Source organism: Seriola lalandi, unplaced genomic scaffold, assembly GCF_002814215.2.
Source record: "Seriola lalandi dorsalis isolate HSWRI2012SDOR001 ecotype SW California unplaced genomic scaffold, Sedor1 jcf7180002054567, whole genome shotgun sequence".
In the NCBI taxonomy this organism is placed as follows: Eukaryota; Metazoa; Chordata; class Actinopteri; order Carangiformes; family Carangidae; genus Seriola; species Seriola lalandi.
Genome location: NW_019525120.1, coordinates 1,144,517 through 1,160,773, shown reverse-complemented (window position 1 = coordinate 1,160,773; position 16,257 = coordinate 1,144,517). Strand labels below are relative to the sequence as shown.

Genomic DNA, 16,257 nt, shown 5'->3' with positions numbered 1-16,257 from the left:
GGGGGGGAGAGCTGTCCAACATTTAAAACATCTAAATCATTTAAATCATATAATTAAAACATAATGTATTTGAAAAAGGCCTCCGTACATATCAGAGCTTTTAAAACAGCATCTCTAATTTCAGAAGTACCGAGTGATCAGCTTCAGGCACATTGTTTTTCTATAATGACTCACTACATTTGAAGTAGTCATTTTCATACACACATTCATATTTAGATGAATATGAATTTGAAATTGATGGGACGAATTGTAGAAAATTCAGAGGGGGTTGAACGTACAACCAAAACATCTTCATCACGACAATCAGTAGGAAGATGCATTTTTTCCTTTTCAGTTTAGTAAAATTCAGACTGTTAAAATAGCCATAATGGCTTGTGAAAGTTTGACCTTTAATTACAGCAAGCCCATCAGTTCAGTCAGTATATCAGTTTTAATATCAGAACGCCATGGGAACAGGCCACCCCCACAGGTTTTCTCAGAATGAAACCTGCAGTGTAGCTACTTCTGACATTTAACAACAGCAGCTTCATTAGTCTAATCAGCGAATGCATTATCACTTCATGTGTTGTCTAAATTTATTTCATGAGATTTAATGGCATTAGCAGAACATACAGGCTGGAATGGGTAATTTTTCACACACTGTCACCGTATAACCAGCTGCAAACATGCAACTGAAAGTCATTGGAATTATCACAAAGAGAGTGGAGTGGTTGTGGAATTTGTACTTTGTTGATCTGAATGAACTACTGTAAAACTTTAAGGACACTGGTTAACGGTTAATTATCATACTACTGAGATTATGCTGCAACTTTTTATATTTGTCAAAAGGCTAATGTGGTGTGAACAGTGCACTGCTGTATTTTAAACACACTCCATCATACACTTTTGATATATATATATATATATATATTTTTTTTTTTTAATTTTTTATTAAAGTATATTTTTTGGGGCTTTTTATGCCTTTATTGGACAGGATAGTATAGAGAGACAGGAAATGGGGACGCAGAGAGAGGGGGAATGACGCAGTAAAGGGCCGTGTGTTTGCGTCCATAAGGTCTGAATTCACAGCAATAAAACTTGATGATTTAATTATGTTCATCTGAGAAACATAAAATGCTAATTTTCCATCTATATCTTCAACTCTTAAAATCAACACGAGAGTATTTGTGATTGAAAATTTTGCATTGAGCCTATAAATAATAACTTCCACCATTTGTATCTTCAGTTTGACCACCAAGGCCAGCAGACAGGCAGACAGGCAGGCAGGCAGGCAGGCAGGCAGGCAGGCAGGCAGGCAGGCAGACAGGCAGGCAGGCAGGCAGGCACGGTACGCTGAGGATAAACGGGTTAGATGAGGTGAAAAAAGGCCAGTCCGTACCCTGCTGTGTGTAGCAGACCACCATGAGCTCCTGGCTGATATCTCCACTGCGGTGCACCGGGATGAAAAGCTCCCCAATATCTTCCTCAACTGAGTGGATCTGTTCAGGGAAGAACACAGTCGACTCTGTATGGAGGAGACAAGAGAACGAGTGGAGAGAGTCAGAGGAAAAAAAAGAAAAGGGTAATGATATGTATAACAATCTGCGAAACAATCCACAGTACATTAAGCAGATACAGGCTTTTGTTCTGATTCTGCATTAGTGAGCCGCAGCCACTTTTTCTTTTTTTTTTTTTATCCAGATCTATTGAAGTGGTGGACCTGCGGTGTGCTTATTCATATTCAAAAATAACTCTCCATCACGGTTTTCAGTTTGATGCAACCGGAGGTGCTCTTCAAAGAGACCCCTCCAGAAGCTTTTTCTTACTACCTAGTGTGTCGCAGACAATTACACATGCAAGCCTCTGAGTTCATCCCGCAGCGCGAATCAGCTGGGAGTTTCACACACCGACCGCTCCGTTCACACGAGGGTCAGCCGAGCCATCTCTCTTATTTTCTTTCCATCTTTCCCCTGCTCCTCGCTCCATCTCTGAGAGGAGTTTTGTGATTGAGAGAGAGACTTAGAGCCAGTGAAAGCACCATCTATCAAAGCAAAGAACTTACTGGCATTATAGAAACAATAAATGTTGGAGCTATTTTCCACGGACGCACCGGGACCAATAAAAACATAGAGTGGACTGGGCTTCAACTCGCCCCAGATCTTCTTGGGAGTTCGTTACCCCTCCACCTCCTTCAATCCTTCTTTGAGTGAGAGAATGAATGAGCGAGTGAATGATGGGAAATGCAAGACACTTGTGGCGCTTGCTTGTGCAACAACAAAACTTGCATCTAAAATGGAAAGCACTAGAGAATGAAAATATGAAAGAAAAAAACAAAAATAAAACAAAAAACAGATTTGGCCGTTTGATTCAACAGCCAGCGTAAAAAAGAGCTCAACACCTAGAGATGATTCTGTGGGATGAAGTCATCAACATAAAACAATCTTGCGCACTGCAGGGGGGTCAAACATTTCTCTTCTCTTATGGTAACTCCCTAAATCGTTCTCTCTCCTCTCAATTTTCTCCCCTCTCCTCCATTTCTCCTTTCTGTCGGTGCCCACAATTTGTCGCTCCCTGGGGGGTACAGGGGCTCATAGCAAGGGATTAGGGTCCACTGCTTACCTATTCCACACACACACACACACACTACACCCTGATATTCTCTCTCTCTCTCTCTCTCTCTCTCTTTCTCTCTCTCTCTCTCTCGCCACATTTATGCCGCAAACCTCCTCGCCTCACAGTTCTTTCACGTTTCACCCCACACTTCGTTCTTCTGGTGCCTCCAAATTCACCCGAAGGTTTAGAAAAAAATAACATTTTTTAGTGGGTCGAGTTCACCTCCTGGAGGAAAACACACAGTCGTTTTTAAAACATTAATGGACACACACACACACACACGCGCTTTTACGGACGGTGTTAAAACAGAAGATACATGCACCTTATCTTGTTATTGTTGCCCCAAAAAAAACAAAACAACACAAAACACGCACAAAGGAAATGTTGGGCTCTTATTCCAATGCCTAGAACATCTCCATTATTGATAATTTCATGAATATTCTATGGATGCAGGAGTATTTTGTTCCTACTGTTTGGTTGTTGTTGTTGTTGTTGTTGTTGTTGTTGTTGTTGTTGTTGTGATATAGTTGTGCACTTTTTACTCATTAACAGTTTATAATGCGGGTTATGCCCATCAGCTAATTACCTAAGCTGTAAGTATAAAACAAACAAGCCTGTGTGCACTATGCAACCAAACACAGCACAGCCCCCATGGTCACAGTTCAATGCAACAGCAAAACTCGCAAGATGCACTCCCTTGTTTTAATGCGTCTTGCATTAGTCAACGGGTTTGACGTCTTAACTGAGACAAAGCTCCTATAATTACACAAGAAGCGACTGCAGCTGGCCTCGTGGTTCTACACGAAAAACATCGCAACGGAGAGAGGGAGTAGTTCTTCATCATTTAGTGGGATGACCTTGACGCAAAATGCAGAGGGGGGGGGGGGAAACCGCTCTAGTGATATATAGTAGCTATCGTGGAAGCAAGAAAGATATCACTGGCTGTGGCAAGATGCTACTGCTGCAAACAGTCTAACAGCAGGCTACCACCTTCATCTTGAGTCCGCATTGTGCATGAATTATATATGACAGAAAGTGATAAAGTTTTGGAGGAGGAAGGCCAGTGTATCACAGCCTGTAATCAGACAAACTTTGTTAGTGCTGAAGCACTAAGAGTGGGTGTATCATAGGCAAACGCACAACAGGACGAGCTAACACAGAGATATTAATCAAAGTTTCAATACAGATGCAGTTTGCATTCTTACAGCCGAAAGAAAAAAAATAAATAAAGAAAGAAGAGCTCCAGGCATTTGTACAGATAAACAGAGACTGCCCATGCTGTTAGAACAAACTCAGCTTGTTATGCTCTCTGTAATTTCGGAGCACTTTTGGTTAAAGCTTGTCGATCCGCTCTCCTCCTCTAAAGCTGATATTAGCCTAGCTGACACGTCCTCTAGGGAGGGAATCTTCAGGCTAAGCAGAAGACCAGACAAAGCCAGTTTTCATCATTAGAGAAAGAAGCTGGAGTGCGGCTAACGCCACAGGCATAGCTAAAGCTTCACTGGCCCATTAGAGTACAGAGTGACACATCTCTGTCACATTAGACAATCCCCGGAGACGACAGAAAACAAACCAGCCCCTGCCCTCCACACACACCATAATTAACCCACAGGGGAGGGATAGATTGAAGAGGACGAATGTGAGGAGGAGAGAGACAAGGGAGATCAAGATGTAGTGAAAGATGGAGAACGAGGAGATAAATGAGAGTGAGAGTGATGAAAGCGGCTGTTGTGTATGGATATAATGGGAGCTTCAGTGTTTCCATCTTTGTTACGCATTACTTACAAATTGCACTGTGGATGGGAGCGATGCATACACGAAAAAAAAAAAAAACTGAATGTAAAAGCTTCACTAGAGTAAATCCAGCCTTGATGGAGCAGGGCAGCCAGTTTGTCGCTACACTCAATATTCCATTAACATTTCAATTTGCAGGCACACAAAGAACAAGTTTTGTGTGTGTTTTTTTGTTTTGTTTGATGAGACACTTTGTGCACGCAACCATTACAGTTTGACCAATGTACACGGATAAACAGCAAAACAAGTACATGAGAAGAAAAGTGTCCATAATGTGTCCCACTGATAAACTTTGATTTGGCCTGATAATACACATAAATAAAGAAGTAACTCTGATTATTATAGTTTTAAGAAGTAAAGATTCTACTCAGTAAAAAGATAAAAGACAACACTATCTCTACCGGCTGTCATGTCAGTTCTATATTTCTCTTCTTTGCCTGAGGGCAGATTTGCATGATACTACATCTAAAGTGGGCAATGTTTGTATTGACAGTTCTTCATTCTGTGCGAGCCAAGTTGAATGATGGGTTGTGTATTTTTCATTGCTTTGTAAGAGCAGTACCTGAGTGGCAGCTGGGATTTGTGTGTGGTGTGCATTATAGATGTCAGATTCTTCAGTGTATCCGCAGTCACAGTTGTCTGCTCAGGCAGGCAAAAGTGAACGCTCGCCTCTGCTCTGGATATATTTATTAACTTTCAATCCTCCATATTGCCCGTCCATAAAGGCAGCCTTTGATTTTCATTTTTTAATAATGGATATCACACGGAATACGGACACAAGACTGAATACATTATATATTCATGCTGGAAAATATAGAATAAATAAATGTAGAATCCAATCTATTCTTTATAGAATACAGTTCTTTATAGTCTGCTTGAGTTACACACACACACACACACACACACACACAGCTGCCAATCAAGAGTCATTTATGAACCCGTAGAGAAAACTTACAGATTAATCTTGCCAACATCTAATATGCTGCATCTGTATTCGGGACCTTGAAATAGTTTCTCCCAGGAAAGAAAATCCTCTGTGAATAATCAGATTAAATGTGCAAAAATAATTAAACAATTTCCATCTTTTATCAGCTATTGCAGTGGTTCCCAACCCGTGGGCTGGGGCCTACTGGTGGGCTGCGAAGGTGCTGCAAGTGGGCTGAAAAATTATTTGCAAAGCAGTACAATTTTGGTGAAAAGAAAATTTAATTGGTGAAAAGATTAAATTATTATATTTATATGCAGTATGCAAAAATATATTATATATATATATATATATGATTCTGTGGGATGAAGTCATATATATATACCTATATATATATCTATATACAGTATAGATATATATATATATATATATATATATATATGTGTGTGTGTGTTCATATAGAATGTTTTAAATGTTTTAAAACTAAATTATCTGTAAAAACAAGACATTTTAAATTTAGAAAACTCCTTTCATTGTTATTCTTCTCATATTAAGGTCTATCACTGTGATAAGCCAACGATAGGAACTTCATGTTGTCGCTGCCGGACCACATGATATATTTGTTTGCTATCTCATGTGACTATGCGCTCAAAGATTACATCAGTGGCAGAAACTGGGGTATCAAAATGGATAGCTGGTTAGCAACAGGAAGAATTAAAAGGAAAGAGAGTCAGAGACAGATGGTGAATCGAGTGATTTCTCCCCCATCAAGAAAAAATGAAAAATTGAGCTTCTCCTGCTTTCAGTTCAGTCCTGAATGTTCGATTGTTATCATTACAATAAAAAGTGCTCTGAGAAACTATTACTTGGCCTCCGTATTGTTACAGATTTGACTGTGGGCTGCCATCATTTTTCAAGTGAGCCTTGAATTGGAAAAGGTTGGGAACCACTTGTCTATTGTGATGTAACTTAAGACAAAAATTCCTCCCTCATTATTGTGCCAGTGGCAGGAGAAGCAATTATATCTTTTATTGAAGTAAAAGTACCTTGAAATTGGAGTTAAGTACAGTACTTGAGTAAATACACTTAGTTGATTTCCACCACTGATTGTCATCACAAAAGTATATACAATGGTCTCTAAAAGTATCCGTGTGTGTGCTATAATGTTTGCATGAGCAGCACTGACCGTCGCTGGGATCCAGGATCTCAACTGTTGCTGTGGCAGGGAACTCCATCACTCCCATCACCGGCTCCGAAAGCAAGATCTGGAAGGTTTCCGCCTGTTCGTACTTCCCATCAGTCAGGATGCGAACCCGCCACGTGGCTCTGGTCTGACCCGGGTTGAACTGGACCTGCCTCTGGGACTTACCCTTGAAATCCTCCTCCTTCTTTGCACTACCATCCTGGGTGCCAATGCCTGAGAGATACAGACAGTGATGGACATTAGAGGAGCAGGAAGTGACAAGGAGAGCAGGCCAGATGAGAAAAAAAAGAAAAGAAAAAGGAAGAGGCAGAGACGAGAAGAAGTGGAGACAAAGTAAAGAAAGCCACGGAAAGGTGACAGGCAGGAGAAAGAAACAGATGAAAAACAGATTAGATATTCACACCCTTTAATGTTGTTCAGAGAGTGGTGTGAAAACGAGCGGTGCATCTATTTTTCTTCACTGATCACTAACAGAGCCTCGGAAATGTGTGAAATGAATTTGTGACTGAAGCATTTAAATAAGCATATTCAGCTCACTGGGATGGATTAGCCACTATGGCTGTTTTCCAAGTGTTAGGCATGAGTGTGAATATGTGTGTGTGTGTGTGTGTGTTTGTGTCATCTTCTTTTCTCTTCAAATGGCTCTTATTACATTTATAATAAATCTTTCATGTGAATCCACTTTGCAGAGGCCCAGCCAACATTCATGCTCATCGATAAACCTCCTTTAAAAGCAGGTTAGCTCACTGGTAATACTGAGGTTTCACATATAAATGCACATCAAGGAAACCCGGGTGGTGTAAGCTACAAAGTAATGTATTATGTTTGTAAATATGCTGTCCATTCCCCCCCCCCTTTTGTCTGCATTCACGGTGCCTCGCGAGAACAACGCGAGCAGATGCATGCCAGGTTGATGCATGTGCCCGTAAATGAAAAGGATTTGTTTTCCTTTTTCAGACATTCAAAGGCCTGAACAAACAGAGAAAAAGGGGAAGGCGACAAACACATGCAGATGAGACTGGATACATTAGATTGTATAAACAGTAAGATTTGACGGGCGAGTATTGTATGCAAATCATAAGCTGAAATTAATCACACATGCAGACATTCATGTTTGTGTTCCTGCGAGGACCTTCAGTGGGTATAATAATATACAAACCCCAAAAGTAGTGAGGAATACTGTAATCAGGTTGCCTTTAAAACGGCTTCTGATGTTAAGCTTTGACAGTCAGGGTTTATTTTATTGCCATTTTTGTTTTTATCAAGAGTTAAGTGGGCATATATGCTGGAGAGTAAATGGAGTACATGGGCGGGGTTTGACCATGACAAAATCTTTCATCACTTATCCTCCAGTTTCTTCTCTAAACTGTTTTTGCACAGTTTCCACAACAACAGCACTGAGAGAAATCCATAGAAACCTGTTTTTTTTTTTTTTTTCCCCCACCGGTGGTCACCACAGCTAACCATAATGCAATGCAGCACTATCTCATATTTAACCTGAGGATCAGCATCGTATTAAATGTAACGCCCACAGTTTTTTCTCCTCACAAAAAAATAAAATAAATAATGATGCTGCTATTCCTGACTGCAGCTTCACTACAGCACAAACAAGTACAAACCTAGTGTACAGCTGGACTGTGTATGGGTCATGTAATGTGCATGCCACTTAAGAATAATGTACATTTCTACCACTTCAGTTAATAAATTCAACAATATAATCATGCTATTTGTAACATCTGGTTAAAAATAACATGAGCTAAAAATAGCAATCACCTTTAATTCAGGACTGAAGAAGGGAGTCAACACTGCTGTCTGACATGATAATATTGAGGTTGCAATTCATTGAGCCTCACCTCCATCACAGCAAATAAACTACATTTATTACATGAACCACCATCGCTAAAGGAGGCAGAGGATTAACTAAACATCAGACACACCGAGGATCTGCTGTAAATGCCCCCTGATGACGTATTAGAAACAATTTGTGGGAAATAATTTTGAAAGGGAAACAGCCAGTGGGATAAAAGGGATAAAAATAAACACTCGGGGCGACCAGTGGTGTAACTCTATCACTCACTCACTCACTCAGTCACACAGTCAGTCACAGACATTCACAAAAAAAAACTTGTTCACCTAATGAGTGGACTCACAAAGCTGGCTATTACCAGTAGGTACATTGGAAATGTGAAATAACAACACTTTACCAAGAAGTAGATGCTTTCTTAATCCAAACTGATTATATGTATCAGCATCAGTGAGCCCTGTTTCTCACCTCACCTTAAACTAAAATAAAGCTACGCAGACACCAAGTTCTGATTCAAACTATTCATCCTCTTGGAAACATAACTGTGCTTCGTAAATGTCATGGAAATCTGCCACTGGATTTTGATATTTCTCTTGTGGAGATGAAAATTTCAGCTTTTGTGGCGTAGGAGGGCCTTGACTATCAACAGCCAATTCCATCGCAATTTGTTACAAGTTGTTTTCTTGCTCTGGAACACTAGTTTGGGTTGAACAGGTAGTTGTGCAGACAAACTGACCTGAAAAAAGTAAAAAAAAAATATTGCCAATTTTTGGCTGTGCCAGCAGCAGAATGAAAAAACAACTTTAAAGATAAGATTTCAGCCTTGGTTGATCAGGCACTTTGTGGTTGATAATGGCATTATTTAATTTTACAGATTCCAGAGTTGTGAATTTTATTCAGTATGACATGCGTGTCATGCCTTGAGCAGTCTCCAACCTAGAACAAACTGTCGGCTGAAAGGAGTCATCGAATCACCCTTAATATAGGACTAAAGAAGAGAGTCAACACTGCTTTCTGACATGTTAATATTGAGGTCATGAGTGCTTGTCTTCTTCATTATGAGAAATGTGCACATGTATTGGGTCAGGTCCTGAGCTTGGGAAATGATCCACGGCTTGTAAACATGCATGGATCATTTCCTGTGGAGCCCTTGTGCATGATTTGAATTCAGGCAGACTCAACTAAAAAGGAAGACTGCATACTGTACGTACTGTATATATATAGAGGCTGTTACAGAATGCAAAAACATTGAATGGCTATATCTGGAAAAAATTGTGTTATAATGAAGGATTATAACATTAAAGAAATTAAAAAACTATAGAAATGTGTCTTCACGACAGATGGTTTCTATCCGTCTTATCTTTCTATAATGATGAGCTGTTGATCCACATCTAATAAAAACCCACAAAATCCTGCCCACAGGAGAGAGGAAGTGTTGATCTTAAAAAGGGTGGAGCATTATGGTGCCAATCTTACCGGACTCCCTGGAGGGCAGAAGAGATGCCTTTCCTGGGGTTGCACAGAGGTTCTTTCTCAGCAGGTGGAAATATACCCACCCTAAGGCCTTCTGATCTCTGTGGAGATGTTCCTCAGTGCTACAGTCCCTTGTGTTTGTGTCTCCATAACGCACACACACACACACACACACACACACACAAACTCACAGATACAAAGAGTATCCTCACAAACACACGCAAATTCTGTTTATAGCTGCAAACTTTTCTCCCCTTTGTTCTGTATTGTAGTTTATTCCTCTGTTGAAAGCAAACACTGAAGCAAGCTGAGTTTGGCTGAATGTAAAATATACAATTCATCATAAAATTTATGATAGCAGGTACCTTCATGCTCATTATACCATAAAGGTCATTTCATATCGAGGCAGCTGAGGTGGAGATCTGTAGAAGCGAAGTTCATGGGGGCAACAGTTTCTATTCTCTGCTGGTGAAATAAAATTATCTCTCCATCCGCCCTGCTTGGCAACAATAATGAGGCTGGAATACATCCCACAGGAGATGATATATCTTAACCTGGCAAAAGTACACGTTGTTAACAATCCTCCATTTATCTCTCAGAGCAAGGACAGGGCAGAAAAGGACAGTGCAGAAAGAAAAGAAAAAAAAAAAGTTGTCATGGAATGAGCTTTAACTTATGCAAGGAGTCAGGAAGAAGGAAAGGAAAGGAAAGGAAAGGAAAGGACGAGGGAAGGATCAAAAAGATGTTACAAAACAAAGACAAAGATGGAGAGGAATGAGCAGAGGAACAGCACAGTGGTTATCAACCAAATACAGGAAGCAAACAATGAAGTGAGAATCTACAGACAGAGCAAGAACAAACTGCGAATGAGCGCTGGGCTGGAGTTAGAAGGAGGAGGAGAGAAGGAGAAGGTAGAAACAAGATGAATGGCAAATGGTGCAGTAGGTGGAGGAAGAATTATAAGACACCGCTTATGGCACAGACCCAGGGCTATACGGCTGTAAGGCAGTAGGAAGAGGAGAGGTGTCGTCTTTGATGAACAGAAAAAGCTGGTTAGGTGCAAAAGGACCAAACGCTCTCCACAGTGAGATGGGGTGAGGAGAGAGATTATGGATGAAAAGAAAAGAAACGTGAGACGGATTAAGCGGGTTGACAAGTCAGCGGGACGAGTGTCACAGGAGAGAGGAGAAAGTGACAGAACTCAATTAAAAGGAGCACAGCAGGTGAGACGGAGAGCACACACCCATGAAGAAGCAGAATTAAAGCTGAAGGTTGATATCTTAGTCATGTTTGGATTATTTTTTTATTATTTTTTTTTTCGTAAGAAGCGAGAAAGCAAGGTATAAGCTTGGAAACAGTGGTAGAAGAATCCAATCTGATCCCCACGCTCCTGTCCGGCCCCGTTCTGCCTTAGCTCTGCTTTGCGGGGGCATCTTTGAACCTTGATCTTATCTCTGTGTTCCTCCTTCAGTGATCCTCTCTACCTATATGTCCTGTTGTGATGGAGCATGTGTAACAGCTCCCCTCCGCCGTTGCCTGGCACCACACCAGCTTTCATCAGTAAAGCTTCTGACAACATTGCAGGGTGTGTTTCTCTCCGCTTCTCCACCCCTGACACATTTCTGTATTTAATCTATTTGCACGTACACTCTCTACTTTTACCGGGAATTTTTTCTTTTTTTTACCTTTCATTACATTTTATATATTTTTAGATTTTTTCTTTTAAGTAATCAATTTTCTTTTCATTTACAGGTCTGGTTTTGCTGTGATCTTTAATCTTTGTCATTTTTCTCCCATTCTCCTATTAGCAAACACACTCACACACACACACACACACACACACACACACACACAAACACACAGGTGTTTCTAATCGTAAAGGCTCAACTTCACCATATTAGCTTTGAAATGAAACATTGAGTTTGAGCTTTAAGGGTGTTTGAGAGAGTTCATATTCTCACTGGTTCAACTTTGTAGAGCTTAATTACTTAGTCAATCAACTGAAAATTGATTGGCAACAATTTTCATAATCTATTAATTTATGTTGCTGGTTCCTGCTTTGTGCAAATGTGAGGACTTACTTCCTCTCTGTTCCTTATGTCACCGTATTTTCAACATGTTTGGATTTTAAACTGCTGTCAACTGAATTATGTCACCTTGGGCTCTGGGAAATTGTGATGGCATTTTTTCACTCTCAGACAATTTTTTGAACAATGCAGCGGAAAGATAACAATAGCGGTAAGTTTTTAGCTGTCCATATGAGTTAACTGACCGATGTTTGTGATTGTTCCACTATTTTCTGCATGTAGGAAAATTGGTGATAGCGTTTGTAAACAGGGGGGTCGCGGTTTTCCACACTGTTCATTTGTGCGTATAAAAGAGTTGAATGTAAGCTGAAAGCTGAAAGTTGACATTTTTACCTCACACTTGCTGTTTCATTTCAAAACCCAATGTGATGGAAAAATGTGTCTTTGCTTTCATACTCTCCGACTGCCCTGTATCGTCAACCTCATCATTGTTTTCAGCTTTTTACAGAAGTGATAAAAGTAAACATTTTTTCGAAAAATTGTGAGGTGATTTTTGAGACTTTTTAGACTTTGGGGCTTTGATTCCGTAAAAAAAACAACAACAAAAAACAACTAATAAACATAAAACATCCTATCTCGATGTGTGTTTCAATGGGTGTGTCCTTGGCTTGTAAGTCACAATCACAAAGGCAATGACATCAAGCGAGTCATATTACAATTTAAGTACTATCTGCAGTACGTGTCCGCTTTAATAGCTAAATGACAATCACTGATATCAAGGCTTAAATGAGGCGACTCATGTAGAGGCCAGTCGAGGACACCCATCAAACACACTACAGAACTGTCCACTGTGGAAAGGAGAGATCTCTGAAAAATCATTAAGGCTTAAGCCGAACACATGAAAGCTGAATTAGCAAAGAGGAACTTAAGTGAAGCCTCAGCAACATTGACTCTTAATGAGATATTTGCTTGACAACAACACAAACTACAGCTTTTCAAACTCAAGTGACAGCAAAAATCAATCAAAGGCACCAGTACTGAAGGGAGTATTGGATTGAATTGAATTACATTGTATGGTGTTCCCGCTATTTTGTCCATTTCGAGTGTGTTGCCACTCTATTATTGGTTCATTGGCTCCATTCCTCTGTTCACCAGCCCAGCAAATTGAAATCTATGAACGTTATTAGACTTTGATCAGTTTCTGTTTTTCATTCTGAGTTGCCCTAAACTGGACCATATTTCATCATCTGTTCCTGAAGGGATCCACACTGGGCCTAAAGACACAGAAATGCATAGAAATGCGTACATGCAAAAGCATACGCACACAATCTATTTGAGCAATGAGAGAAAATAGTGTCGTCCGAGTGACTTAGATTTGTTGATACGGAGTAAGGTTAAGGTTACAAATAAATATTTCTTATCCATAACCACTTAATCTCTTTTCTCTCAACTCTCAACTCAACACGTTGGAGTGACGTCGGCCTAGACAACTTTCACATCGATGCTTTCTAGCACCATGTTGACATACCATGTTAGATGTTCATTCAAAAAGCAGGCTTGATTGTGAATGTGTGTGTGTATGTGTGTGTGCCGTCAGAGATAACCAGGTGCTCACGCACTGACTGTGCAAAGAGATGAGAGTCAGAACGCAGGCTTTCATGTGTGCTCAAGAGATACACTCCAAAACCTTCCTGAGAGGAATCACACACACAAACACACGTGCACACACACACGCACGCACACACACACACACACACACAGACACATACATTTAGACAAGTCTTAAAGCTCACATAAACTGCTGCACTGCGATGCTAACACCTGACCAAGCGATTAACAGGGATCAGAAGGACGTTGAGAGGTGGGAGAGAGTAAAAGCTGCTTACAGCTGCTGCTTCTCGCAGAGCGTACGAGCTGAAGCATGATAAAGTCAGAGCTAAGAGGGGCGTTCAGGGACAGGGAAATCAGCAGCATCGTCATCCTTTCATCCTGCACAAACACTCATGCTGTGTCTCGATTTGCGTAGCCTATTTCCACACTTACACCTGCCGGTTTGAGTCCATAAATGTGTTCACACGCTACAGCAACATGCAGTGCACTATAAGTACGCGGATGGTGAACTCAAAATGGCCAACAAGTTGAGTGTAAACTGCTGGACACTTCTTGCCCTTAATAATCGCCATCTTGGCTGTGCAGTGGAAGAAGAAGTCGTTGGTGCATTTCGCATGTAATATAGGTCACACACGGAAAAGCAACCAGTATTTTTAAGCTACGTGTGCAAAGAAGCTGGCAGAAATTCTGTGAGTGCACTAATGCAGTGGTTCCCAGGGGTTTTTGGGGGGGGGGGGGGGTGGGGGGGTGATTTATTTTCACTATAATTTCATCCATAAGTAACACAATAACAGAATCTAGCTATGACTATTTTGGTCACGGGTTTCAAACACCTTCCTTGATGTGAAAAAACTTTGAGAACCACTGCACTAATGAAGCAAACTAACACACAGCATCAGACGTAAGTACAAAAACATGCTCCAGTGTTTCAACACCAAATCACCGGTCAAAAAGCTCATTAAAAACTGCAGCATTGATGTTACAGGCTGGATTTGAGATGTGATGAACACAGAACCAGCAGTGTGTTCTCTGCGTTTTGTACACTCACGAGTGTTGCAACCAGCATTATGATCATTTTATTTCTTTAAGTCTGCTGAAGATTCACTTACTGTCAGACTCTGGTGTTACTGTTAACTGCTGTGACAAGACTTTTTACAGCCTAATATGGCTAAAACTTTACCTCTAAGGAAGGTGGACATCTACCTTAGATTGTGATAAACTTAATTTTAAGAGCCAAACAGGTCTAATTTGGAATGAAATGTAACAGCCGCTTTTTTTCTTCTCACTCGTATTTCACAAAGCCAAGAGTACACTATGTCACTTAATGTGAAATTGTGAGAGTGCAGCTTTGTATTTTTTCTGATCTTAATGTCATCTCAGTCTCTTGCCTTTTATTCTGCAGTTTAGGGCGCTGACGCATCAAACCCACCTACATAAAGCAACTTGACAAAGAGAGACTGACATATTGGCTCACTTTGCCTCCCGCCTACTGTCTAAAGTTACATTATACACTGCAAGGACCATACTCTAAGCAGCTAGCCAACCTTTTTCAAAGCCATTGTGATTCTGATTAAATAGTCCTGTGAAACGTAACAAATACGAATTGAGAATATATATGGTATAAAAGTTACACTTTCCACCAAGAAGTTTTCCTTTGTACTTAAGTTGTCAGCTTGTGCATAGAAAGTAAAAGGAGGTGAAAAAAAAAACTGCACTAAAAGGATCAATTCCCCCAGAAGAGCAGCCAGTCAGACTTTGAAGCCAGTTCAATGTGCTCAGTTGGTCAAATGTGCACTTAAAAGCGCCAACAGTGCTGGACACACTGTGAAAACTACAGGCTTGTTGGCCATACACCACTGAATGGTTTACTGTCAGCTTGGGTGTATTAGAGCCCTAGATAACAAGTCGAACAGATATAAACAGACCAACATTCATTCAGCTTTTTTTCATTTAGAGACAAAGAGTCAATGGGATCATTTTCAAGCTAATGATAGTGACGTTGTTTTAGCAATGATTTGATCTAACCTCAGTTACGTCACTATTATTTATGCTCTTCTCTCTTTGTGGATTTTGTGGTATCCGCGGTTCAATGCAATGTATTTTTATTGCCTTTTGACATGCACTTGTTTTGATTCCTATTTCATGTCCTCTCGGTGACATGCTGAGAAATCACTTGCCCATGTGGGAATCAAGGAAAATAGCATGTTGCTTCACAGGCAATCTTGCAGCAGAAAAAAAAGAAAAAAAGAAATTCTTTTCTTGACATTGTTTTCCTGTATGTGGTGGTAAATAAAGACTTACATCTCTGCAACTGCCCTCACAGCCATCTCATATAGTCTTCTCAAATTCATAACAAAAATTCATTTTGTAAACTCCAAAATGACTTGAGGCCAAACAAAATTACTTTGACTTTGAGGATAAATCTGGTTATACCGAGTGCAGGAAATGTTGCAATTGCTTTTTGTTTTCAGCTGTGGTGTGTATATGTATTGGGGAGCAGCAGACCAGGCGATTGTGATGTATACATAAGACTCTGCAGTGAAGAAAATGACAATACTGGGTACACTATCAACCATCATGCAAGCAAAAACTGTGAAAAATAAGGTTGGGGTTTTGTGTTATGTCCTGAATTCCATTGCATTTTGAAAGTAATGTCTCTGCACTTTTTCCATTAATGCTAGTTCAACACAGAAAAAGAGCTATGAAAAACCTAATATTAACAGTAGCGTAAAGTAATGAAAGTTTAAATGAATGCTACTGTGAGGCTGCAGCCACGCTATGTTTGTGAGGCTGTACTCAGGCACAGCGGTCGCTTGGAGCTAAATGC

At 40.3% G+C, this 16,257-nt stretch overlaps 1 protein-coding gene across 1 annotated transcript in view; it reads right to left on the bottom strand.

The window, feature by feature from the left end:
- LOC111662630 (FRAS1 related extracellular matrix 2) overlaps positions 1–16,257 on the bottom strand; it is a 60,227-nt gene that overhangs the window by 21,654 nt on the left and 22,316 nt on the right. Inside the window, exons 4-5 of the mRNA XM_023416551.2 lie at positions 6,498–6,728; positions 1,379–1,504 (exon numbers count right to left, since the gene is read on the bottom strand). Coding sequence (XP_023272319.1) covers positions 1,379–1,504; positions 6,498–6,728 — 357 coding nt within the window. The remainder of the gene's footprint in view (positions 1–1,378; positions 1,505–6,497; positions 6,729–16,257) is intronic.